This window comes from Rousettus aegyptiacus, unplaced genomic scaffold (assembly GCF_014176215.1).
Source record: "Rousettus aegyptiacus isolate mRouAeg1 unplaced genomic scaffold, mRouAeg1.p scaffold_m13_p_2, whole genome shotgun sequence".
In the NCBI taxonomy this organism is placed as follows: Eukaryota; Metazoa; Chordata; class Mammalia; order Chiroptera; family Pteropodidae; genus Rousettus; species Rousettus aegyptiacus.
Window position 1 is genome coordinate 154,846,464 of NW_023416295.1, and position 27,016 is coordinate 154,873,479.

At 33.1% G+C, this 27,016-nt stretch overlaps 1 protein-coding gene across 1 annotated transcript; it reads right to left on the reverse strand.

The window, feature by feature from the left end:
- Positions 1-74: 74 nt before the first annotated feature.
- On the reverse strand, positions 75-19,233 carry CLEC2D (C-type lectin domain family 2 member D). Its single transcript, XM_016128890.2, has 5 exons — positions 19,085-19,233; positions 11,944-12,054; positions 5,038-5,222; positions 2,059-2,162; positions 75-294 (listed from the first exon to the last, which is right to left on the reverse strand). The coding sequence occupies exons 1-5, from the start codon at positions 19,140-19,142 to the stop codon at positions 156-158; spliced, it is 597 nt and encodes a 198-aa protein (XP_015984376.2). The 5' UTR covers positions 19,143-19,233; the 3' UTR covers positions 75-155.
- Positions 19,234-27,016: the final 7,783 nt, after the last annotated feature.

A 27,016-nucleotide genomic window follows, 5' to 3' on the forward strand; every position in this document is an offset into this window, starting at 1 on the left:
AAACTTTCAACTGGCATTCAGGATTATGTTTATAGAAATCTCAGTGAAATGAAAACACTGAATTGCAAACAAAGTAATTATATTAAACATTTAAATGAAAAGTAGGTATTTATTTTTGAAAAGATAATCAGATACATCCAGTGTACATCCGAAGATTAGGTAAGACTTTGCATCCTCATCTGGGCATATATGTCTGGTTTGGAACAAATCCACTTCCTCTCTGTGTAGGGCCTAGCACTACTGATTCCTTTGTCATTCACATAGGCACACTCTCCTCTTCCTCTGATAGAAAATCTGCAATGGATGAAGCAAAATCAGTTATCCTCTAAATATAAGATGCATTATACATGCCATCCTTTTAATATTAAAAATTACCCTTCAAGGTACATATTATGTTTTCTTTTTATACCTAAATAAACTGAATGTCCCATGATCTTATAACAAATAAAACTAGGATTCATACCGAGATGAATGAAACACAGTTTAGGCTATTTTCACCTTGTTCACTTTGTAAAAGAGAAGAGTGAAAAAGTGTTCCTATGTTATAGGTAATTTTCTGTTAGTGTTGTTTGTAGGCCCTTATTTTCTCCTGACTTATGTATTGATCACTGAGTAGTTAATGGACTTTCATTAGCTGGAGATTCAATAAATCAGCTACAGGGACAGTGAATCAAACCTACCTTATGTCCATAAGCATAGCATTTTTTCAACCACATCCAAAGCCTCACTTGGCTGGTGGGAGAGATTCTGCCCATTTTCTCTCCAGTTTCAGAAATATTGTTTCATTAAATAACTGAAGACCTCAGCAGCTTTTTCTAAACCACATGTGTTATCACAGTTTTCCTAATTCCCTAATTGTTTTAGTACTGGATTTACAGTGCTATTCAGCTGAATTTAAATGACCTGACACAGACATCTGAGTCATCATTCAGATTATAAATGTCTCCTCTTTATCATGAAATCTCTATAGTCTGATATGATCTTCCTGTGAGAGATCCATAGGGTAAGTATACTTGATACTGTTGAAACGTGCTAGGCCTTAGTAATATGTTTTTCATTTCTATCACAACAAACAGTTTTCAATGACTGAAGAGTTAACAATATATTTGACCTTTAAAACATCTTGAGCATTAGACAGAGTAAATATTACTATTTTAGTATTGTAAAGGAAAAATTATTTGTGAAACATCCACAATATACTAAGTACCTCAGAGATGATAGTGTATAAATATAAGTTCTCTTTGATTTCTAAAACTTACTATCTATCCAAGATCAAAAAGCTAATAAGAACTAGTTTTCAAACCTACTAATGTCCAATATGGTGCCCTTCTCAATAAATAACTAGTTATATTTCCAGTGTTGACTACTTTACCATCATAGAACAGCTTTTCAAAACCTCCTTATCGCCTTAGGCAAGCAAACATCTAGTGAAATTTTCTGAATCCAAGTTTTCAGAATCATCCAAAATTGTTTCAGTAATATAAAGATTCTATAAATATACAGTTGAGATTAAATTTAATACTAACAAACTTTACTTGTCCTAAATGTAACTATGATCTTATTTAATAGACTTTATTACTATCACTCATAATCCCTCTGTAAATTGTTGAACATTGATGTCATGGTAGTTTTATATAATAATTTATCTTGCATTTATATAATGTTTTTCATCTTAAAAAGTATAGTCACATACATCAAAACCTCTGATCTTCACATCAACCCTGTGAGATCAATAGAGTGAATACACTTGATTTTTGCCGAGAGGTAAGAAACAGACATACAGATGTTGTGCAGTTCTCTCAAAGTGAAAGAGTTGGTAAGTGACATAGACGAGGCCTGGAATCATGTTCACGGTCATTCTCCCTCACCATGCTGCCTGTGGTAGACTTTGGATTGATTCAAAGAGCTTGCAGAAACTTTGCAACATAAAGATGGGCACTATCTTCTTTAACAACTAATCTTAGAATAACTTTTAGAGCATATAACTGAAGAACACTTAGAGTTTTATGCAAAGTAAATTCAAATATAAATATTGCTACTATGTTTTTAAAAACTTACTTGCTGGTCCATTCAGTGCCATTTGTCCATTTCCAGGGTTGGCCATGTTCTCTGCTCAGCCCAATCCAGTGGTCAGAGGGGCCTTTATACCTCAAGAGGAAATCCTTTCGGAAAACACAGAGATGGTATTCATTAATCTGTCATTATCTAGCCTCTCTAAAGATGCAGTGCTTCTATGCTATATTCTTAACTGTGCTTGTAATTTTATTTTTAATTTTGTATTATACAACTCACTTCCCATTTAGAAAAAAAAGTGCAGCTCACTGCCAGAGTTAATTTACTTTGACATAAACTTCTTTCCATGTCTCTTGAAAAGTTTTCTTTCTTTAGTCTATTTTGTCTGACAGGAATATAACCAGCTAGCTCTCTTTTGGTTATCATTTGCATGGAATATCTGTTGCCATCCTTTCATTTTTAACTTCTTTGTGTCTTTATATTTAAGATGAGTCTTTTGTAGAGAGCATATAGATGAATACTATTGTTTTTTCCAATCAATCTGCCAGTTCTTGTCTTTTAATAGGACTGTTTCATATTTTACATTTAATGTGATTTCAGATAAAGAACTTATTTCTTCCATATGTCTACTTGTTTACTCTATGTCTAATATGGTTTTTTATTCTTCACTTCAGCTATTATTGCATTCTTTTGTATTTAACCGACTTTTTATAATTTTAATTCCCTTTTTTCTGTATAATTTTTAGTAATTTTGTTAATGGATACATTGGGGATTGCAATTAACATCTTAAAGTCATAATAAGCTAGTTTATAATATGAACTTGATTTCAACAGTATACATTTCCTCCTATATGTCTCCAAGCCTCTCTCTTTATATTATTGTCAGATCACACATTTATGCACTATATACCCACTAACATAGATTTATAATTATTTTTTTAAGTGAATTTGCCTGTTAAATCATATGATTGTTCTGCATAAGTGTCCTTTATTCTTTTGGCTGAGTTACTGTCTAAGTACTTTAATTTCAGCATTTATCATTACTTGTAGTATATATCTACTGGTAAAAAAAATTTACTTGAGTTGCTGATTATCTAGAAACATCTTAATTTATTTTTCATTCTGTAAGATAGTTTTGCCAGATACAGAATTTTTAAATATTTTTACTTTTTCAATATTTGCCAGATACAAAAATTTTTAAATATTTTTACTTTCCAATTATAGTTGGCATACAATATTATGTTAGTTTCAGATGTACAACATAGTGATTTGACATTTATATAACTTATAAAGTGATCACCAAATAAATCTAGTACCCATCTGACACTGTACATAGTTATTACAATATTATCAACTATATTCCTTATGCTGTAGTTTACATTTCTGTAACTATTTTTTGACTACCAATTTATACTACTTAGTCTCTTCTCTTCTTTCACCTACCCCTCCCAAATCTCCTCCCATCTGGAAACCCTCAAAATAATCTCTGTCAGATAAAGAATTCTTGATTGATCATGTTTTTGCTTTCAGAACTTCAAACATGTCATTCCAGAGCTTTCTGGCTTCCATTGTATCTCAAGATAAATCAGCTGTTAATCTTATTAAGGATCCTATGTACATAACTAATTGTTTCTCTCTTGCTGCTTTCAAATTTCTTTTTTTGGATTTTAACAACATGACTATAATTTGTCTCGATTTGGTTCTCTTTGTGTTTATCTTGTTTGGAGTTTATCAGTCCTCTTGGACATGTATATTTATCTTTTTTCTTATACATGGGAGGTTTTCAGCTATTATTTCTTCAAATATGTTTTCTACTCTCTTTTTCTCTTTTTCTTCTGCTATGTTGGTCAGTTTTTTGTCTATAGTTTCTTTTAGCTTACTGAACATATTTAAGACAACAGATTTTACATCTCTGACTAATAATTCCAATGTCTGGGTTCCCTCAAGAATGATTTCTGTCAAATTATTTTTTCCCTGTGAATGGACTGTCCATTCTTATTCCTTGTATGTTTTATAATTTTTTTTGTTGACAACTAGACAGTATAAGTGTTTTGTTGTGATAACTTTGAGAATCTAATTCTCTTGCTTCTTAGGGATTGTTGAATTTTGATTGTTGATGTTTGAAGCCATCTGTTTGTGACTTTTTCAAACAATTTTTGCAAACTATGTATTCTCTGTTGTGTGAAGTCACTGAAATTTCTATTCTATTATCTCTATAGTTAGCTGGTTGCCAGCCAAAGATTTCTTTAAATGCCTAACTCCCAAAAGGAAGAAATAAAACAAGTACAATTTCTTTAAATCCCTTGAAAGCCATTTCAGTTGGTGAAGTTTGAAAAAAAAAAAAAGTGTCAGCCTACCTCTGTGTCTTCCCCTCAGTAATCAGAAATAACAGCATATAACCCCAATAACCCCAATATTTGGAAAACAAGGTCTTTGCCCACCCTGACTCCAGCATGGACATGGACATGGACAGCAGTCCCTACAGCTCCCTGCCATGATGGTATGTGGGGAATGATAACTATTACTGAGTGGGAAAGCTGAAATTCACTGAGATTAACTGAAATTTAGCAACTTACTTATCAGCTCTCCTTTGGATGCTGTAAGTGTCCAATTAGCCTCCAGAGTTCCAAATTAGTTACCTTAGAGAGTTTCTGCCAGTTCAATTGTTGTTTATGTGGAGGTACAGATACCAGGGGCTGCTTATTCTACCATCTTCTCTGACATTGTTCCTGCATGATTTATTTTGAAGTGATGTTATTAACTTCATATGAATTTAAAGTTATGTTTCTACTTCTAATATTCTAATTCCTATATTCACAGTTCTTACTCATAAGTCAATTAAGGTAATTGTAGATGGCCTACTTTAGAATACAGCAGCTACTTGGTACCTCTCTCTTTATGCTGAAAAGTCATGTCTAAGCACATTCAAAACCTTTATCTTAGATCCACTCATATAGAATGACACCATTTTTTGGTAGGGCCAATTTTTTTTTTTCTTAATTCTAGCCAGAACTACTTTCTTACCATTTCCTGGAGGGTTTCAACCTTAACCAGATCAGCATCTAGTGAGTCACAAAATCTCTTGCTGAATGTCCAATTCTTCATATCATCAGAAAAATAGAAACACTTTCTTTGGAAACCAATCCAATTTTCTGGGCATGCAACTTCAAAACATTCTGATGGCTTTTGTTGGAATTTAATTCCAGTTACTGAAAATAAAAACACTTACTTTTATATTGTCTTATATATATTACCTAGTATTTTCTAACATATTTTCCAATGATCTTGTAAAATATTAAATGTATTATCCTTGTTTTTCAAATGAGACATATGATGCTGAAACTCGTTGAATACATTTCACAACAAATGGCAAAGCCGAGATTTAAACTAATGCCTCCGGCAGTAGATGAGCTGAAAAAGGAGTGAATAATGCCTTAAACTCTGAGTCAAGTACTGGTCCACTTGGATTTCAACAATGTTAACTTTCCCTAAAATGTCAGATACATCAACAGCAACATTTGTTCAGTCTTAAAGAACAGATAGTTCTCCAAATGCTCTAGAAGTCTTAACAAGACAAGAGACAGGAAATAGATAAAATCTGTGGGTAAAGTTTCTTGAGATGATGTAGTCAGATATATGTCTAAGTAGTCTCATGAGAATGAAAAAAGTATGTGCCTTGAGTAAGCTTCCTTCCTCTAAGGAGCTTGCTTTAACTAAGAAAGTTTTGTAAGGATGTCTATATTTTTAAGCTACCAGTACTACATTGGTCAGGCTTTTCTGATATACTTCTCATATAACAAGGAGAGAGGATCTCTTTAAGTGGGATTGAAAACAAGAAAAATCTCTCCAGAGGGTCTTCACTGATCTGTTAGTAGCTGACTGTTCCACTTCTATGACTATCTTCTCTGTCAACTCGATGGCTCTGAAAGTGTCTGTGACAGGTCAGGAAGTTGTGTCCTCAATACATAATTTCCATAGAGGCCCCTTAGATTTGCCTCTTATGAAAAACAGCTACTAACTATGGATAATCACTGATGTAGTCTGAACGTCAATCACACAATACCAGAAAAATATGTATTCTAAGGCACTCACCACAAAACAGATACTGAATTATACCTATTATATAATTACTGAGACTATACCTGAAAGCAGACTGCCTTTCTCCAAATCTGTGTTATACTTATTGTGTTATCACTGCTCCTACATTCACCAGTTTAAGGATGTGGGCCACATTGGAGGATGACTAGCTATTGGCTTTTCATAAGGAATCATTTTTTTTTTTTAGTTAAAGTGCTAGTTGAAAGGAAGAGAAACACAGAATGAGTAATGAACAAAGGCAGTCAAAAGTACCAATTAAAGTCTTATGATTATTTAAGAAATGATGGTAATGGATTTAAAATGTATTTCAAAAAACATTTTCATGCTTACTATTGAGGTATTTACAACAAAAAGATTGCCTTCTTCCATTTTTTTCCCTTTATTAAATAAACACTGTTGATTTATATCTTACAACCTTAATTTTTTTTTGCTTCATCAATAAATAACATATTTTATTTTAGGTTACAGAATGTTAAGAATAGATCATTCTCTGTGGAATCATGATAGTATTAAAAGAGAAATGAGGAAACCTAGAATATCGAATATTCCAAGTATTCCTGACTCTAAGATTTGTAAACAGCATTTGAAGGGCCTGTTATATTACTGGTGAATGCAGTTAACAGGGGGTTAATTTTAGTATACTGTTCAGGTTGAGGTGAGATTGAGAGGAATGTTCTTGTTTTCTATATTGTAGCTTGTATTATGTTAGATGCAGTGCAAGCATCTTTTGAGCTATAAGGGCATTTTTGTAGGTAAGTTGTTTCTAAGATATGCCTTCCAAGAAGGATTTTTTTTATCTAGGAAAACTGACTATATCTTCCAAACAAAAAAATAAGAGCTGGAACATGGTAGACTATCTGGAAGAGAAGACTATAATACATAATAACTGTGCCTGCACTGTTATACAGCCAATTACTAGCTTTGATATTAATTCTCTCTCTGTTTCTCTCTCCTTCCTCCCTTCCTTCCTCCCTTTCTCTCTCACCATCTGATCTACTCTTATTCATGGAGCATGTCTATTGCAGAAGTAAAATCAAATCTTTGTCTTTAGCTGTAACAGACTAGACAAGAGACTACTGCACACACTGGATGACAAACATATTTACCAAAGTCTTATCTCTTCATAATATTTTTTTTAAAGAGTTAAAGTTTAGGTAGAGAAAGTGATGAGTAATCACTCTGCCCAGGGTTTCTGTCCATGGGTGATCTCGAGCAAATACCCCACTGAGAAATCTTTAAACTTAGGGTGACCATGATAAGTTAATTATTACCTCTTCTATTATTTCTTTATTCGTAACCTTATAACATGTCCAGTACAGATAGTAATGGTGGTAATGACGTTGACTATGGTAATACAAATATCAGCAAACAATTTTGAAAGCCTTATTTTTACCAGGTGTGAACTAATTATTATATATACATTAAATTATTAATCCTATTAACATTTTAATATACTAAATATACAATTATTTTTTCCATTACCTTTACACTACAGAGATAAAGGTAAGTTTTGTGTCTCTGGTCCATTAATAGCCTTTGGTGACTCGGATACTGCAAATGTGGCTTTTTTTTTTTTTTTCAATTTAAAGACCTTGTATAATCTCTGACACCAGACGGCAGAGTCACAGATTTCAAAACTTAGTATATGAATGAATAGGGACAAAAGTCACAGGCAAATGTAAGGACTATTAAGGAGTTTTTTACATGACACGTCATGCTAAGCGGTTTATACCACAGGTTCCAAAATAAGTTCTCAGTAAAAATCATGTGAAAAATTGAGGACAAAAATAAATAAATGAATGCCCATATTGCAACGAAAAGTAACACAGCATACAAATAAACAAGAATATGTGGCCTATTTAAAGGTAAAAAGTAAATTGACAGAAACTATCTGTCCCTGAGTAAGCTTAGACATCTGATTCACTAGATAGTGAATTTAAAGCAACTACCTTAAAAATGCTAAAGGAGTCTATGGCCATGCCTGATCCTGTCTGATCTCAGAAGCTCAGCAGGGTCGAGTCTGGTTAGTATTTGGATGGGACAAAGATATAGAAACAAAATGAGAATTTCAAAAAAGATAGAAATTATAAAAAGAAAGCAAACAAGTTCTGGAGCAGAACAGTATAATTAAATGGAATTTTCACTAAGGGATTCAGTAACAGATTTTAGGCAGAAGAAAGATTTAGTGAACTTGGTGATAGGGCAATTAAAATTACCAAGTCCAAGGAATAGAGAAAAAAAAAGAATCAGGAAAAGTGAACAAAGCCTAAGAGACTTGTTGAATACCATCAAGCAGACCAACATATGAATTAGAGAAGTCCCAGAAAAAGAGGAATAGATAATGGCAGAGAGATTACTGAAAGAAATAAAGGCTAAAAACTGCCCAAATTTTATGCAATATATGAATCTGCAAATCTGTAAAACTCAACCAACTCTAAGATAAACACAATAAAATTTTCACAAAGATGAATTCTAATCACCCTGGTAAGCCAAAGACAAAGAGAATCTTAAAGTAGTAAGAGAGAAGTGACTTATCACATATAAGGGGTCTTCAATAAAATTGTCAGACAAGTTTTTGGCAGAAATTTTAAAAGGGGAAGGAAGTGGGACGACATAGTTAACATGTTAAAAAATAACATGCAACAAAAAGTTCTATAGCTGGAAAAAGTGTCCACAAAATTGAAAGAAAATTAAGATATTCCCAGATAAACAAAAACTGAAAAAGAGTTGATTATAATTAGACTTGCCCTACAAGAAATGCTAAAGTGACTCTTTCAGGCTGAAATGAAATAACATTAGGCAATAACTGGAATCTGTATGAAGATATAAAGATCTCCAGTAAAGGCAAATGCATGGACAGTTATAAGATTCAGTATTATTGGAATCTTGGGTTGTAACTCCACATTTTATTTTCTACAGGATTTAAAAGACAAATGCATAGAAATTTATAAATCTGTCAGAATACAATGTATAAAGATGTAATTTATAATTTCAATAAGATAAAGTGTGGCAGGAGAATAGTGCTTTGTAGAAGTACAAATTTTTATGTGATGGAACTAAGTTGCTATCAAGTTAAATTAGATATTTATAAATTTAGAACGTTGTATGTAATCAGCAAGTTAACCGAAATGAAAATATCTATAGAATACACATAAAAGAAAAATTAGAAGAGAATTAAAATGTGTCATAATCAAAAATCAACTGAACACAAAAGAAGGCAGAAGTGGAAGAATCAAAAACAAGAGTTTTAAGACATACGGAAAACAATAAAATGGCTGAATGGTGAATGTAATCCTTATCATCAGTAATTAAATGTAAAGGAATTAAATTCTCAGATCAAAAGGTATGTATTGGCAGATGGGATTTTAAAAATAAGCATGATCTAAATATATGCTCTCTATAAGAGATTAATTTTACATCTAAAGACATAAGTATGTTGAAAATAAAAGGATGAGGGAAACTATCCCATGCAAATAATATTCAAAGTAGACCTGGGGGTGCTATACTAATATTTTGACTTATAAGTCAAAAACTATTACAAGAGACAAAGAAGAGCATTATATATTGTGAAAATGTCAATTCACCAAGAAGATATAATAACCATAACCATATATACATCAAATAACATAGCTCCAAAATATTGAAACAAACTGATGGAAATGAAAGAAGAAAGAACGACACAATAATAGTACATGTCAATATCAATTTTCAATAATGGATAAAATAACTAGACAGAATCTGATAAAGACAGAGAGATCTCAAACTTATACAGAACACTCCACCAAAGAGCAGCAGAATGTACATTTTTCAAGCGCACTTGGAATAATTCCTAATATATACCATATGTTAAGCTATAAAACAAGGCTTAAGAAATTTTCAAAGATTTCAATCATACAAAGTGTATTTTCTGATCGTGATAGAGTGAACTGAAATATCAGTAACAGAAAGAAAGCTAGAACGTTCACATGCATGAAATTAATTAACATGTTCTTAAGAAACCAAACCATCACAGAGGAAATCATAAGAGATATTAAAGAATAACTGTGACAAATTAAAACAAAAACACAAAATACCAAAACTTATATGATGGAGTGATAGTATTATTAAGAGAGAAATTTATAGTTGTAAGTGTTTACGTTAAAAAATAATAAAGATTTTATTTCAATAACCTTATTTTATACCTTAAGAAACTAGTAAAAGAAGGGCGAACTATATCCAAAGCTAGCAGAAGGAAGGAAATAATAGTTAGGAGGTCAGATGAAAGGAAATAGAGTATAGAAAAACAAAAGAGAAAATCAAAGACAAAAGTTTCTTCTTTGAGATCAACAACATTGACAAAACTTTAATGAGCTTGACCAAGAAAACAGAGAAAAGTCTCAGGTTACTAAAATCAGGAATGAGAATGGAGAACTTACTACCAATTTTACAGATATAAATAATAATAATAATAAAAGAGCATGATGTGAGCAATTGCAGGTAGACAAATTGGATAATATAAATGAAATTGACAAATTCATAGAAAAAACATGAGCAGCCAAGGCTAACTCATGAAGAAATAAAAAATCTGAGCAGACTAAGAACAAATAAGTATATTGATTCCAGAATTTAAAAAAAAAAAAAACTCTCAAGACAGAAAGACAGCTTCACTGGAACATGAGAAGAAAATAAAACATTTCAAAAATGAGAAGAATATAAAACATTACAGACTCATTTGATGAGGCTAGTGTCATCCCCTGATATCAAAGCCAGACAAACACACCAGAAGAAAACTAAACTATGGGCCAATGTCCATGTTGAATATAAGTGCATAATTCCTCAACAAAATGCTAACAACCTGAATTTAAGAGCACATTCAAGGGATTTAACACTATGACCTAGAGGAATTTAGCTCTAGGTTGCAAGAATGGTTCAATACATGCAAATCAATTAATGTGATATACCATGTTAACAGATTGAAAGAAGAAAAAAAAGTGATCATCTAAATAGATGCAGAGAAAGTATTTGACAAACTTCGACACTCATGATAAAAAATCTGGAAAAACTAGGTATAGAAGGAACTACTTTGATACAGTAATGTCATATATGAAAAGCCCACACAGTTAACATCATAATCAATGGGGAAAATCTGAAAGCTTTCCCTCTAAGATTTGGTGCAAAGTGGATATGCTCACACCTGATACTTCTATTTAACATAGTACTGGAAGTCACAGAGCAATTAGACAAGAAAAAGAAATAAAATTATTTAAATCAGAAAAGATGAAGTAAAATTATCTTTGTTTGCAGATGGCATGACCAAAAGTGTAGAAAACCCTAAAATCATAAAATAATATAGAACTAATAAGAAAATTCAGTAAAGGCACAGAACACAAAAACACAAAAATCACTCATATTTATATATACAATGACCTATCTGAAAAGGGCATTTTCAGAATAATTTTAACCAAAGAGGTGAAATACTTGTACATTGCAAGTTATAAAACATTAATGAAGGAAACTAAAGAAAATACAGATAAATGGAAAGACATTCCATGTTTATGGATTGGAAGACTTTACATTGTTTAAATACTGAGATATAATGTAAATAAAAGCAAAATATGAACGGCAGTTGAGTTCTCCCTTCTGCAGACTCTGGGCATTACACTGCAATAATGTGACCTTTATCTTACACAATTAGAATTTTAGATCCCATTTATATGGTTATTGGAGTTTAACTCAATTGGTAAAGTAAAAAATATATATATTAGAAACTGTAAAATCAAAAATTATCAAGAAGTCTTCTCTTCTTTTGGCAAGTGGAACTCTCTAGATAAACAAAGATTAAAATTCACTTACCTGATACAGCAGCAATTATTCCAACCATGATTGTCAGACATATGATTGTGGAGAAAACCAAGGCTCGATTCGGGGTAACTGTACTGGAATGCTTTCTTGAAGGCAGAGAACCTGTAAAAATTATTGAAAAGCATTTTTTTTTTTTTACATTAAATGCAGATACCAGACTACTAGAAGCATTATCTATCAAAATGTTACTTCTACTTATTTTTTTCCCTTTTCATTAGAGGGGGCAATTGGCCTGTCGCTTTATGAATGTATAATTTTGTCTCCAGATTTTAATTGTTTACAGAAGTTAAAATTGATCCTGAACACACAATCCGTGAAGTAGCCTTGCACTCCTCCCCCACCAAGAATAAACACAAATATGATTAAACCTTCAGATACAGTAACCAATTTACTAGAAATATAAAAAGAGAGAATCATGTCAAACTACAGGAATAAAATCAACAAAAACCGGACCACTGAAAATGCTAAATAACAAGTTATTTTGATTCTTTTTAAAAAGTAAAGGAAATTTTTTAAAGTGATTAGGGGAGAATCTATTCATTAAAAGGGACTTAAAAGGCTTTTTTTTTTTTTTTTTAAGGCAAAATTGAAGTAAGAAATGGTTATTGAAAAAATAAGATTAGCATTATTCTAGGGAAGAAAGGGTAGCAAATGGTAGTGAATACATGGAGGGCTTCAGAGTTGGATAACAAGCGTCTTTCTCTGACAAAGATAGTAATTAACAAGGATATTCCTTTGATAATTCATTAAGCTGTATATTTGTTTTGTACACTTCTGTATTTGTGCTGTTTTTCTATATTACCTAAAACCTGTAATAAATTTTATTGTTGGAACCCTCTTCTGCTTCCATCTCTTAGTTACAGTACACACTTTAACTAATTTACCTAGACGTGTACTTGACTATATATGTATATTTTTCTCCAGCATTCCATCCACACTAGAGACATCAGCTAGATTTTCATTGATGTTACTAAAGATGTGTTTCTTAATTAAGAGATTTTATTTTTGAACCGTTTTAAGTTTACAGAAATATTTAATGGAAAGTATAGATATACCCTCTCCTTCGCCCCCGGTTTCCACTATAATTAACATCTTGAACATGGAGCTTTTGTCACAATTGATGAGATAATATTGATACATTATGGTTGACCAAAGTCCATAGTTTGCTTTAGAGTTCACTCTGTGGGTTGTACATGCTATGGATTGACATGTATCCACCATTATAATATCAAACGGAATAGTTCCACAGCCACCAAAATCCACTGTGCTCTAGCTATTCATTCTTCTTTCCTCCCCACCCATCCCCAAATCCTGACAATCACTAATTTTTTACTATCTCTTGCCTTTTCCAGAACATCATATAGTTGGAGTCATACAACATGTAGTCTTTTCAGATTGGCTTCTTTCCCTTAGCAATAAGCATTTAAGTTTCTTTCTCCTCCTCCTCCTCCTCCTCCTTCTCCTTTTCTTTCTTCTTTTTTTCTCCTTCCTCTTTTCTTCTTCTTTCTTGCTTGATAGCTCATTTCCTTTTATCCCTTAATAATGCTCCAAGGTTATTAATTCACCTATTGAAGGACATCTCGATTGCTTCCACGTTTGGCAATCATGAATAAAGCTGCTATAAACATTAATGCTCAAATTTTTATGTAGATATAGGCTTTCAATTCATGTGGATACATGGCAAGGTGTGTGATTGCTGGATCATAAGGTAAGTGTATGTTTGGTTGTGCAAAACACTGCCAAACTATTTCCAAAATGGCTGTACTATTTTGCACTTCGCCAGTGGCAAATAAGAGTTCCTGTTGCTCTATATCATCTGCAGCATTTGGAGTTGTCAATGTTTTGGATTTCAGCCATTCTAATAGGAATGTAGTGGTATCACATTTTTGTTTTAATTTGTAATCTCCTAACAGTGTATGATGTTGAGTATAATATGCTTATTTACACTCTGTATATTTTCTTTGCTAAGGTATCAGTTCAAATCTTTTGCCCATTTTTATGTTTTTTGCTTTGTTACTGTTGAATTTAAGAGTTCATTACATGTTTTAGATAACAGTCCTTTATTATATATGTGTTTTGCAAAGATTTTCCACAGTACTTTCATTCTTTAAATGGTGTCTTTCATAGAGAACGTGTTTTTAATTTTAATGAAATATGATTTATTAATTTTTTCATTGATCATACATAGTATTTAAAAGTCATTACCAAGCCCAAGGTCACCTAATATTTCTATATAATTTCTAGTAATTTTATAGTATTGTATTTTACATTTAGGTTTTTCACCCATTTTGTGAAAGGTATAATGTCTAGGTCTAGATTCATTTTTTGCATATTGATGTCTAGTTGTTCCACCATCATTTGTTGAAAAGACTATCTTTATTCCAATGCCTTTGCTCCGTTGTCTAAATCAGTTGACTATGAATGGGCTTTTTCTAGGCTCTCTTTCCTCTTCAGTTGATCTACTTGTCTATTCAGTCTTAATTATTATAGCTTTAGAGTGTCTTGAAGTCAAGTAGTATCCATACTCCAACTCAGTTCTTCAATATCTTGTTGGCTATTCTGAGTTTTAGCCTTTCTGAATAAACTCTAGAACCACTTTGTAAATATCTACAAAATAAGTTGCTGGGATTTTACTTAGTATATCAGTCATAGTTTTTTAAATTCCTAGTCTGATTATTCAAATATTTTGCCATAACTCAGTCAGTTCTGATGTTGCTTTATCTTTTCAAACTACATTTTTTTTTTTATCTTTTAGTATGGCTTATAATTTTTCTGGTTGAAAGCCTGTGTTATAATAAATATCTGCTCTTTATCCCTGGTTCCTAGAAAGAAGCTTCAAAAATCCTAAGAATTTCTTGAGTGATAAGAGTATTCTTGTTACACTAATGTCATTATTTATTGTGAGGATCCTACATAGCTTTAGATGGGTGCTGCTCACCAGAAAAACTAACTACTATGTGATTAGAGAAGGAAGAGACTTTCAATCACCTGACCTCTGACTTTCAGGGAGAGACGGAAGCAGAATATTGAATTTAATCATATGGCCAATGATTTAATCAATTATGTCTATATAAAAATACCTGGATAAAAACTCCAGACACAGTACTCCAGATATCTATAGAGCTTTCAGGTGGGTGAACACATTGACATGCAGGGATTGTAATGCACTTGAGCTCCGCCAGGTGAGGTGATTGAGTTCTGTGCTCTCACTCCCACCCCAACATTCCTCATGTGCCTCTCCCATTTGGCCGTTCCTGATTTGTAGCCTTTACAATAAAATTGTTATCACATGTATAGTATCTTCAGTGAGTTCTGTGAGCCATTCCCGTGAATTGTCAAATATGAGGTAACTGTGGGAAGCCTCAAATTTATAGTCAGTCAAGCAGAAGTGTGTCAAAATTGAATTGAACCCTAGTACACTAAGTTGGTGTCAGAAAATTGATGTCAGAACACAAACCTGGACAAGATATATTGAGTAAAAGGAAACTGGTATTGACTCCTGTGGACTTTTTTGTTCCTGGGCTTTCTGCTCTGGTAAGTTGTGCTTCTCTGTACCCACCTGTACCTCTCTCTTCATTTGAGGTCAGTGGCTTTTCATGTAACCTCAGTTCTCTGAAGGATATAAGAGATGATTTTCAGGTTTTCAGAGTTTTGGGGGTTTTTTTGTTGTTGTTGTTTTCAGTTGCAGTTTCCTTTTTTTTTTTAGGCTTTTTTTTTTTTCAGTTATTTTCTTGTCGTGTAGATAAAAGAGTAATGATTTCTAAGCTCCCTACATGCAAGATCAGAAATCTGAAGTCCTTTAGAAGATAGTTTTCTCTGTTAGGCTCTGATGCTAAATTGATATACCTTACAGTACAGAACAGAAGTCTCAAGTTATACCTAAACTATAAAATTAAGCCATCTGTGAACATTTGTGAGAGCAGAAGGATAAGCCAGTCAAGGGCCTCAAATGTGAAAGCTGAGTTGAAAAAGCATGGACCAAAAGCAAAACAGGCTGAGATGAAAAGGAAAGATGATTATTAAAATATTTTTATCATTTTATTATAAATCTCATGAGAGACAGAATCTTGTCTTTTTGCTTGCCTTTGTGTCTTTAGCATCTAGGTCAGTGCCTATAAGAGAAGGTACTCAATAAACATGCAATGAATGGATAATGCTAGAGTTAGTATACTACATCTTGTCTTTCTCACTGAATACAACTATAAAACCTAGGTAAATATACAGTGATGGAAGGAAATTTGATTTTGGGTGATGAACACACAATGCAATATACATATAACGTATTCTTGAATTGTACCCTTGGAACCTATATAATTTTATTAACCAATGTCACCTCAAGAAATTTATTTTTAGAAAGAAAGAAAGAAAGAAAGAAAGAAAGAAAGAAAGAAAGAAAGAAAGAAAGAAAGAAAGAAAGAAAGAAAGCATCGTGTTGATGATGAATTGGTGAGTCACAAATGTGGGGAATTAACATTCCTCTAAAATTAGTAACAATTCAAAATTACAGTGGAAAGCACTAAATTTTCAAGTTTCAAAAACTCAGTATACAAAGAGAAATTTAAAAGTAAAAGAAAAAACAACTGTTGACAAGAGTGTGGAGAAAAGAGAACCCTTGTGCACTGTTGGTAGGATTGCAAATTGGTGCAACCACTGTGGAAAACAGTCTGGAGTTTCCTCAAAAAATTAAAAATAAAACTACCTTATGACCCAAATGCTGATTTGAAAACATATATGCACCCCTATGTTCACTGCAGCATTATTTACAATAACTGAGATAAAGATGTGGTTCATATATACAATGGAATATTACTACTCGGCCATAAAAAAGAATGGAATCTTACCATCTGCGACAACATGTATGAACCTAGAGAGTATTATGCTAAGTGAAGTAAATCAGACAAAGACAAATACCATACGATCTCACTTATATGTGGAATCTAAAGAACAAAATAAATGAACAAACAAAGCAGAAACAAACTCATAGATCTGGAAAACACTTTGATGGTTGTTATATGGGCGGGAGGTTGAAGGGCTGGGTGAAAAAGTTGAAGTGATTAAGTATAAATAGGTAGTTACAAAATAGTCATGGGATGTAAAGTATAGTCATGGGATGTAAAGTATAACACAGGGAACATAGTCGATAATATCGTAATAACTATATATGGTGCCAGGTGGGTACTAGACTTCTTGGAGAATCACTGTGTAAATTTTATAAATGTCTAACCACTATGCTGTATATCTGAAACTAATATAAAATAATATTGAATGTCAACTCTAATTGAAGAAATACAAATAAAAATTTAAAAGAAAACCTAAACAAAATGCATAGAACAGATACTGAGAACTCTGGAAACTACTATCAGCAATCTTACCAAGAACACCAGAATTCAAGGTATCATCAAAATAATATTGAATTTACCTCTCCCCTACCCTAGTACCAGTGCTCTGAACTTATGCACCTCGAAGCCTTGAATTGAGCATCAGAGCACAAACGTGGAGAGCTGAAGGAGAAGCACTCTAGCTCTGGTTAAAAGAGAAGGAAAATGAACTCTTAATACACAGAGTATGAAAATAATCCATTTTTTTTCTCTTTCTCTTCTCCATTCTTGTGACTCAAACCTCAGGCATGCATGATAGCAGTGGCAGTAGCAATTAGGACTATACCTAATAGCCTGAGGGAAGTGACTCTTCTTCCTTCAGGAGAGCTATGATTCCAAGAGGGTGGTACCAACCCCCTCCTTTTTTCTCTTCTTTCTTTCCTCATGCCACATGGGTTTACAGATGCAGCCACATTTCAGGAATGCCTAATAGAGTAGCTAGAGTCACAAATTTCTGGCTGGAGAATGGAAAAGAGAAGGCTTGAGAAACTCAAAGTATTGGGCAAAAGGTAAAGAAGAAGACACTTTGGAAAGAGACTTCTGAATCTTATTTGAACTCCTGCACTCACCCCACTGCAAGCCATATATGCCTCGACTTGACCCTAATTAATGTACCGAAGACACTGAGACCGAAACTAATAAATAAAACATTGCCCAGGTTCCCACTGGTTGATGAATATGCAAGAAAAAACTGAGTACACTACGAAAGCTCTGAAAACGGAACTGGCATTCAAACGACAGCACACAGAAGGCCTGAACCCAGACAGAATGATTGCTTGCTAAAACCAAAAAATAGCAATATACTCCAAAAATTTAAACAAAGTTAAGAGTCTCATAACAAAATATTTATTCTAAATTTCCAGAGTACAATCTAAAAGTACACAGCATATGAATAACCATACAAATTTCAACTAGTATGAAAAAGGCAAATGCTGAGATGACACAGATGTTGTAATTATCTGACAAATATTTTAAAGTGGCTGTTATAAAAATGCTCGAAGTATCAAATAAATGAAAAAAAATGAAGTAATTTAACAAGAATTAGAAATCATTTCTTTCTCATCTGAATTGCCTTCTCTCTAAGTTGATTATTACTTTTATCAAGGACAAAAACAATTTTTTTCATTCCTAAATTTTGTGACACCTTGATTTTTTCCAACTAGTACAAAATCATTTTTTCACTTATTAAATCATCATATCAAGACTCAAATACAATTTTTTAAATTTCAAACTTCATATAAATATGTACTATATCTGATAGGTATGTACATATATTTTACAATTCATCCACTATAAAATAATTCCTTTTAAATGCTCTACTAAGTTTTTTCCTTAGACATCTGTTTACTTTTTTATTTGTAAATGTTCTTTACTTTTTAATTTTTTTCTCTCCTATGAGATTTCATGATAGGTGTTCTATCTTATTTAATAATAATCATACATTGCATTTCTAGAATGTTTTGCAGTTTGCCTTGTTTTCAGTCAAATTAATCACTTTAATTCTCAATTATAAATTTAGCCTGATCTAATTTTCTTACATATTCCTCTAATAGTTCCCTTTCCTTACTTGTTACGAGTATTTAAGAATCTGCCTATTTTTACAAAAATTATAAACCAATTTATGACTTCTCTCACTCCTAAAAATGCTTTACCTTTTAACCATTTTCCTTGTGTAAAAACTAGATCTCATCACTACCACTACCCTACCACCTCAATTCCCACACTCATTGCACACAGCCCACCCAGCTTATTACCTAGATTTGCCAGCAATTCAGTTGGTACATCTTTCTCCGTGTAACTGGTATCATGCATTTTGCCATCAGTTTGGGAGGAGGCTAAACCCTGTCAACTGTCTTAGCCACAGAAGAACTTGATAACAACTAACATTTCAAAGTCAGTAACTGAAATGTCAGTTTCCATTACTCATGGTGAAAGAGAAACACAGGAAATCATAGCATTCTAGATAAAAGTCTCCTTTTTTCTCTTCAAAATAGGCTGTGTTATTAAAACCATAGCCCACAGAAGGCCTGAACCCAGACAGACTTAGGTGTTCGAAAGGAGTTTTTGACAGACTTTGAATCTAATTCACTAATTGTGCTTTGGTTGCAAGACAAATGGATTCTCTTAATTTAAGCAAAAAAATAGGAACTTACTGAGAAGAAATGAGAAAGTGAATGACAGGCAAGTGAATGTAGCAGCAAATTTTTGCTACAGCTAAAACTCAATACTATTTTAAAAATCAACATGAAAGGTATGTCATTCTTGTGTTAGCTCTGGCTGAAAAGAACTGTTCCCGCTGAAATATTCCAGTAGCTAGGAGGCTCTCCACTAGCAGCAGCATTTTAATATATTTGTCTCTTTCTTGTTTACAAACTTCTTTAAGCATAGTTTTTATTAAAACTTAACGTAAAAATGTGCACAAATCATAAGTGAACAGCACATTTTAAAAATTTTAACATACAAAGTAGCAAGTGCCCAAATCAGGATATAAAGCAATACCAGCATCCTATATATCCTATTTATGCACTGTCACTCTCATTACCCTCAAATATAATTACTATCCTAAATTCTAGCACCATAATTACTTGCAGCCATTCTCAAATTTCATATAAATAGAATCAAACAACATGCTATCTCTTGGGGTTTTTTGTTTTTTGTTTTCCTTCTTCTTTAAATTTATTGAGGTAACATTGGTTAACAACATTACATAAATTTCATATGAACAACATTATAAATCAATATCTTTCTGTTACCATATATTTGACTCCTTTTACCTAACTCACCCTCCCCCAACTCCCCTTCCCTATTTCTAACCATCATTCCCTTGTATCTATGACTTTGTTTTGGTTTTGTTTGTTACTTTTTTGTGCTATATTCCACATACGAATAAAATCATATGATTTTTGTCCTTTTTTATCTGATTTATTTCACATAGCATGATATCCTCAAAATCTATCTCTACTGACACACATGGCAATATTTCATCTTTTTTGTGGCTGAGTAGTATTCCATCATGTATATTTAACACATAATTTTTATTTATTCTCTTCTGTTGATGGACATATAGACGGTTTCCATATCTTGGTTCTGATAAGTAATGTTCCAACAAACATAAGGAACATATGTCTTTATAAATTAGTGTTTTCATATTTTTCAAGTAAATATTCAGAAGATGGATTGCTGCATATATGGTAGTTCTATTTTTTTTTTAATTCCCACTAACACTGTACAAGAGTTTCCTTTTCCACATCCTTACCGACACTTGTTATTTTTTGTCTTTTGATAATAGTCATTCTAACCATTGTGAGGTGTAATCTGATTATGATTTTGATTTGCATTTTTGTAATAACTAGTGATGATGAATACCTTTTTATGTGCCTATTGGCCACATGTATGTCTTCCTTGGAAAAATTTCTATTCAGATCCTCTTTTGAGTTGTGTGTGTTCTTTATATATTTTGAATATTATCTCCTTAATAGAAATGCCATTTGAAATATGTTGGTTGGTTGCCTTTTATTTTGTTGCTTTTGCTGTGCAGAAACGTTTTAATTTGATGTAGTCCCATTTTATTCATTTATTTTTTTTGCTTTTGTTTCCCATGTTTTGAGTCAGATTCACACAAACACTTCTGAGACCAATGTCCAGAAGCTCTGTGTCTGTGTTTTTTTGTCGTTGTTGTTTTGTTTTTAATGAATTTTATTGTTTCCGGCCTTACATTCAAGTCTTTAATCCATTTTGAGTCAACTGCTATGTGCTGTGTAAGAATGTGGATAATTTTCATTCTTTTGCATACAACCGTCTGGTTTTCCCAACGCCATTATTATTGAAGAGACTTTCTTTTCTCCATTGTATATTCTTGGATTCTTTTTTGAAGATGAGTTGTCTATATGTGTGAGTTTATTTCTGACTTCTCAAATCTGTTTTGTTGATTTGTATGTCTGTTTTTCTCCCAATATGATACTATTTTGATTACTATAGCTATTAGAGTTTGCATTTGAAGAGTATGATAGCTCTGGCTTTGTTCTTTTTTTTTTTTCAAAATTGCTTTGACTATTCAGGGTCTTTTTCGCTTCCATGCAAATTAGACAATTTTTTTTGTTTTATTTCTGTGAAAAATGCCATTGGGATTTTGATAGGGATTACATTGAATCTATAGATTGCTGTAGGTAATATGGACATTTTAACGATGTTAATTATTCCAGTCCATGAACACAAACTATCTTTCCATTTCTTTATGTCTTCTTCAATTTCTTTAAACAGTATCTTGTAGTTTTCAATATACAGGTGCTTCACTTCCTTTATTAGGTTTATTCCTAGGTATATTATTCATTTTGTTGTAATCATTAATGAGATTGCTTTCTTCATATCTGTCAGCGCCAAACTGATCAAGAAGGGAAGGTTCAATGGTGAGACACCCAGTTGGAAGAATGCACAAAAGGCCGACATAAGAATGAAACAGTAGGCATCAATTTTATTGTGAGGAGCACAGTTCTATTGGGGGAAGTGCAGTCTATTGTGAGGGGCAAAAGGGAGACATTGTACTGCATGGACTTCTCCTGCTTCCCTTCTCGTGCTCCCTTCTGCTCTCCAGGGGACCACATGGCTTTACACACAGCAGAGTATAATAGTGGCATTCAGCCACACATGCGTGATACAATAAGCTGAAGTATGTTTACATATTTTAGGCACAGGCACCCTACTACACTTAAGTAACATTCTAAATTCGGGGCCCTATTCCTAGCCGTGAGCCTGGATAACAGCCAGGCCTGGGACCCTCAGTATCTCTTTTTGATATTCTGTTTTTAGTATATATAAATGCAACAGATTTTTGTATGTAGATTTTATATCCTACAAATTTACTGTATTTTTTTTCCATTATTTCCTTAGGGTTTTATAGAAATATATAATTATGTCATCCCCAAATAGTGACAATTTTACTTGAATATTGTCAGTGTAATGCTATATATGTATATGTATATTGTTTTTGAAACCTTCCTCCTATAAGTGTTTACATTATCTTCTGGTAGGCATGTAGACTGCATAGATATTGCCTTTATATAACAGATTTCATTTAGGTCTAAATTGCGGTCTCTGAAAGATTGTATCAACCTTTTTTCTACCATTCTACCATTTCCTGTTTGTCCTAGCACCTAGGGTAAAGCTCTCTAGCAATTTCATCTGAGAGCCTGGATTATTACTAAAGCCCTTTCTCCTTATGAAGCCTGAATCAGAATTTTTGTCTCAACACTATATGAGTACCAAAATGCCACTCTTCTTTTCACATTTTTCTTTTTAGTCTCTTTCCCTATGAAGTTTAATAGTTTGGCAGATGACTCAAGAGAAAAAACATTGATCTCATTTCTTTGACCTTACCTTCTCTATGGGATTTTGGCTTTTCAATTACATTGGCAGAGCTTTTTATCTCTCACAAAAGAGCACCTGTCATCCATGGCCCTCTGCTCAGATTTTCAGAATGTGACCCATTGCCAAGATGTCCTTAGGAGAAGAAAGGCTCCCAAAATGTTTGCCAACTTCCCCTTTCAGAATCTGTGCCATCCCTCCATGTGACTTGAAAGTTTTCCAATCTCTTAGAAGAGATTTTTTTTTTTTTTTTAATATAGCTCTCCTGGTTGTGTTCACTATGAGCTTCGTCCCTCTCAACTTGTATTATCATCAACAAAAGTGAATATAAACGTTCAGGTTTATCCTTTTTTACATTGTTCCATGATTTTGTAGTCAAAGAGAACAGGAAAAAACTTTGATAAATTTTCTGTCATCTGGAAATTCCCACACAGATGGCAGACCTTATAACATTACTTTTATTATCATGGCAAACAAAATTAAACTACAGCCTATTGTTACTTCCTATGATCCAGAAACATTGATAAAAGAGTTGAATGTTTTCTCATTTAATTGGTACAACTAGATAATGAGGCTGATATTATTACTTTTATTTCAAGATGAGCTCCTTGAGTGAAGGACTAAGTAATTTGTCAAAGTTCATGGTTAGTGACAGATTCCACAATTAAATGATTTGGTTTGGAAACTTTTAACATCAAGACTGAGTAAAAAGTAAAAAGTTAAGTGTTAGCTCATATGCTACTTGTGGGATAGTCATTAGTCTAACAGAATTCTTTCATTTCTGTTTTCTGTAACAGTTCCTCATTATGAGAAAAAGAAACTGACCAGTAAAGGCATGGAATTTTAACAATGTGGATACTCATTTCAATGGTATTTTGAAACCTAATACTTTTTAAACACCATGCAGGGTGTTGTCTGAACAGGATATAGTCCCTTCCTTTGAGGAACTTAATAGAAAACTAAAAAGTAAGTGTATATGATTCATCGCAACAAATTGTGAAAGGCAGTAAAATAAGTTACTAAGAGAACTTAATGAGGACACCTATCTCAAGGAAAGTTTTCCCAAAAAAGTGTTAACTAAATTTACAAACTGAAGAACTGAGTAGAAGTTAGCTAAATGAAAATTTGAGGCACGTGAGAATGGAGGAAGAAGTGTTCCATTTAAAGAGAACTGTATTCATTTATGCCCAAAGAGAGGATAATATGTAGTATAGTTGGAAAACCATCTAAAATTTAAGAAGACTTGAGCACAAATTATGAAATATAACTTTCTAATTAACACAAGGGTTCTATATTAAACTATGCAAATTTCATAACTTCTAAACCATATCATCCTGTTTATTTTCTTATGTTTAATAGTTGATACCATGGATAAGATACAGTGACATGTTTTTATATGGTCACTACAAAGTTGCAGTGTGAGGGGAGGGAGTACACAGAGAGGGTGCTATTTCACATCATTTATTAAAAGATTTTTTTGGTCAAAAAAATTTTCTGCGATCAAGCCTATATTTAACAGATAGATATGTAACTAACTAAGTGGATGAGAAAGGAAAGGAAAAAGCCCCTTTATGATAATCATTACTATTCAACAGAAATGACTAACTCAAATGAGTAATATAAAAGTAATGTTATCAGATCTTGTTTTACTGGACCAGCTCACTGGTAAAAGTTATAGGAAACAGAAAAAATTCATGAAAATCATTTACTTCTAGTTGACCTCTGCTCCACCTCTCTTAGGCCTTATATGACAAAATGGATGGTAGATGTACTTAATGTGATAATAATATAAAAGAAGTATACTATAATGTGAAAGAACACAGCCTTTGGAGCAAAATAAGCCCCAGCTAAGTATGATATGTGTAGCCTGGTAATTGTTTGGCTTTACACATATGTGGTAGGCAAAACAATGCCCCCCCCCAAAAAAAAATGCCATGCCATAATCCCCAAAAGCTATGGATATATTTATTACCTTACATAAAAAAAAAAAAAGTCTTTGATGATGTGGTTAAATTAAGAATCTTGAGATGAGATTATCCAGGATTATCTAGTTGAAGCCAAATTAATCACATGAGTTCTTATTAGAAGAAGATAGCTGTGTCATATTTGAAGAGAAGTTTGAAGATGTTATCCTGCTGGCTTTGAAGATGAAGCAAGAGGTCACAAGCTAAGGCATAAAGATGACCTCTAAAAGCTCTAAAAGACAAGGAAATAGATTCTCCGCTAGAGACTTCAAAAGGAACACAGCTCTACCAACACTTTAATTTTTACTCAGGAAAATCCATTTTGAACCTCTAACCTCCAGAACTGTAAGATAATAATTTATGTTGCTCTCAAACCTCTAAATTGTAGTAACTTATTACTACACAAATTATTACAGTATGTTAATTAACTTCTCTCACCCGCAAGAACTATATGGTGACCGGCTTATTCTGAGGAATGAAATCTGTGATCAGGTAAAGGTGTCCAATAAACTTCAGTGGTTAATAAGCACATTATTTAGTTACTAATAATGCATACCTGTTTAAGGAAACATTATTAAACATAGTATCTAAAATGTTTCTGGTGAAGTTTTGATCAGGAGTTTACCTACAACCTTTTTCTTCAGGGCTGACGTAAAGCCATTTTCACCAAACATAATTTACTGGCCTGAGACTGGCAAATGCCTGCTTTCATGATGTAAAGATTTGACTGAAGTTCATTTTTTTTTGCCAACGGATGTCCAAATGCTCTAGCATCATTCATTCATTCATTTACTTGCTTACTTATTTTTATTGTGGTGACATTGGTTAACAAAATCCAGTAAGTTTCAAATGTACAATTCGACAGTAAAGCATATATATTGCATTGTGTGTTCACCACCCATAGTTAGATTTCTTTCTGTCACCACTTATTTGATACCTTTTACCTCATCTACCTCCTCCCTCCCCCGTCTCCTCTATCCTCTGGTAACCACTAGTCTATTGTCCATGCCCATGAATCTCTCTTTGTCCAGTTTATTTGTTGGTTTTAGGTTTATATCCCACATATAAATGATATCATGAGGTTTTCACCTTTTTCTGTCTGGCTTATTTCCCTTAAAATGATAATCTCAGGATCAATCTATGTCATTGCAAATGGCAGTATTTCATTTCTTATGGCTGAGTAATATTCCAGTTCTTCTTGATTCAGTCTAGGAAGTTTGTGTCTTCCTAAGTACTTATTCAGCTCTTGTAGGTTATTAAATTTGGTGTTATATACTTTTTCATAGTATTCTTATATGATCCTTTGTATTTCAGCTAGTGTCTGTCATAACTTCTCTTTCATCCCTGATTTGTTTATTTGCGTCTTTTCTCTTTTTTCTTTATTGAGTAGAGACAGGGGTTTGCCAATTCTATTAACCTTCTCAAAAAACCAGCTCTGTCGCAATTTTTTTTTCTTGTTTTGTTTTCAATTCCATTTAATTCTGCTCTAATTTTTTTTTCTCCTCTTTAATTCCCCCATCATCACTTCCACCCCTGACCTACAGATGTTGCCATCTCCCTTTAAGAACTGGATTTCTGAAGGTGTCTCCTCTCATGAGCTTGCAGTGCACCCCGGGGCCTGGTGTCCCCAGGGCCTGGCACCCCCAACACACTCGGGGGCCCTTGAGCATCCAGAGCCTGGAACACCTAGAGGGCCCAGTGCACAGTCAGTGGCTCCACTTGGGGCACGAACCCAGGACCTTCTGCGCATAACACAGACGTGCTAATCACCACGCTATAAGGCACCAATCCTGCTCTAATTTTGATGATTTCTTTCCTTCTGCTGACTTTAGGCTTCATTTGTTCTTCCTTTTCTAGTTTTTTAAAATGAAGCATTAGGTTGTTTATTTGGGCTCGTTCTTGTTTTTGGAGATAAGCCTGTAATGATATGAACTTTCCTCTTATGACCTCTTTTGCCGTGTCCCGAAAGTTTTGATATGTTGTACTATCATTATCATTAATTTTTATGTATCCCTTGATCTCTCTTTTTATTTCCTCTCTGACCCAGTTATTCTTCAGTAGCACGTTGTTTAATTTCCATGTCTTTGTGGTTCTTCTTTCTTGCTTTTTGAAGTTGATCTCTAGTTTCAAAGCATTATGACCAGAGTACATGGTTGGTACAATTTCAACCCTCTTACACTTGTTGAGGTTATCTCTGTGTCCCAGTATCTGGTCAATCCTTGAGAATGCTTCTTGAGCATTAGAGAAGAATGTATAAGCAGCTGTTTTGGGATAGAAGGCTCTGTATATGTCAATTATGTGCAGTTGATCTAATGTGTCATTTAAGGATGTTATTTCCTTATTGATTTTCTGTTTGGATAA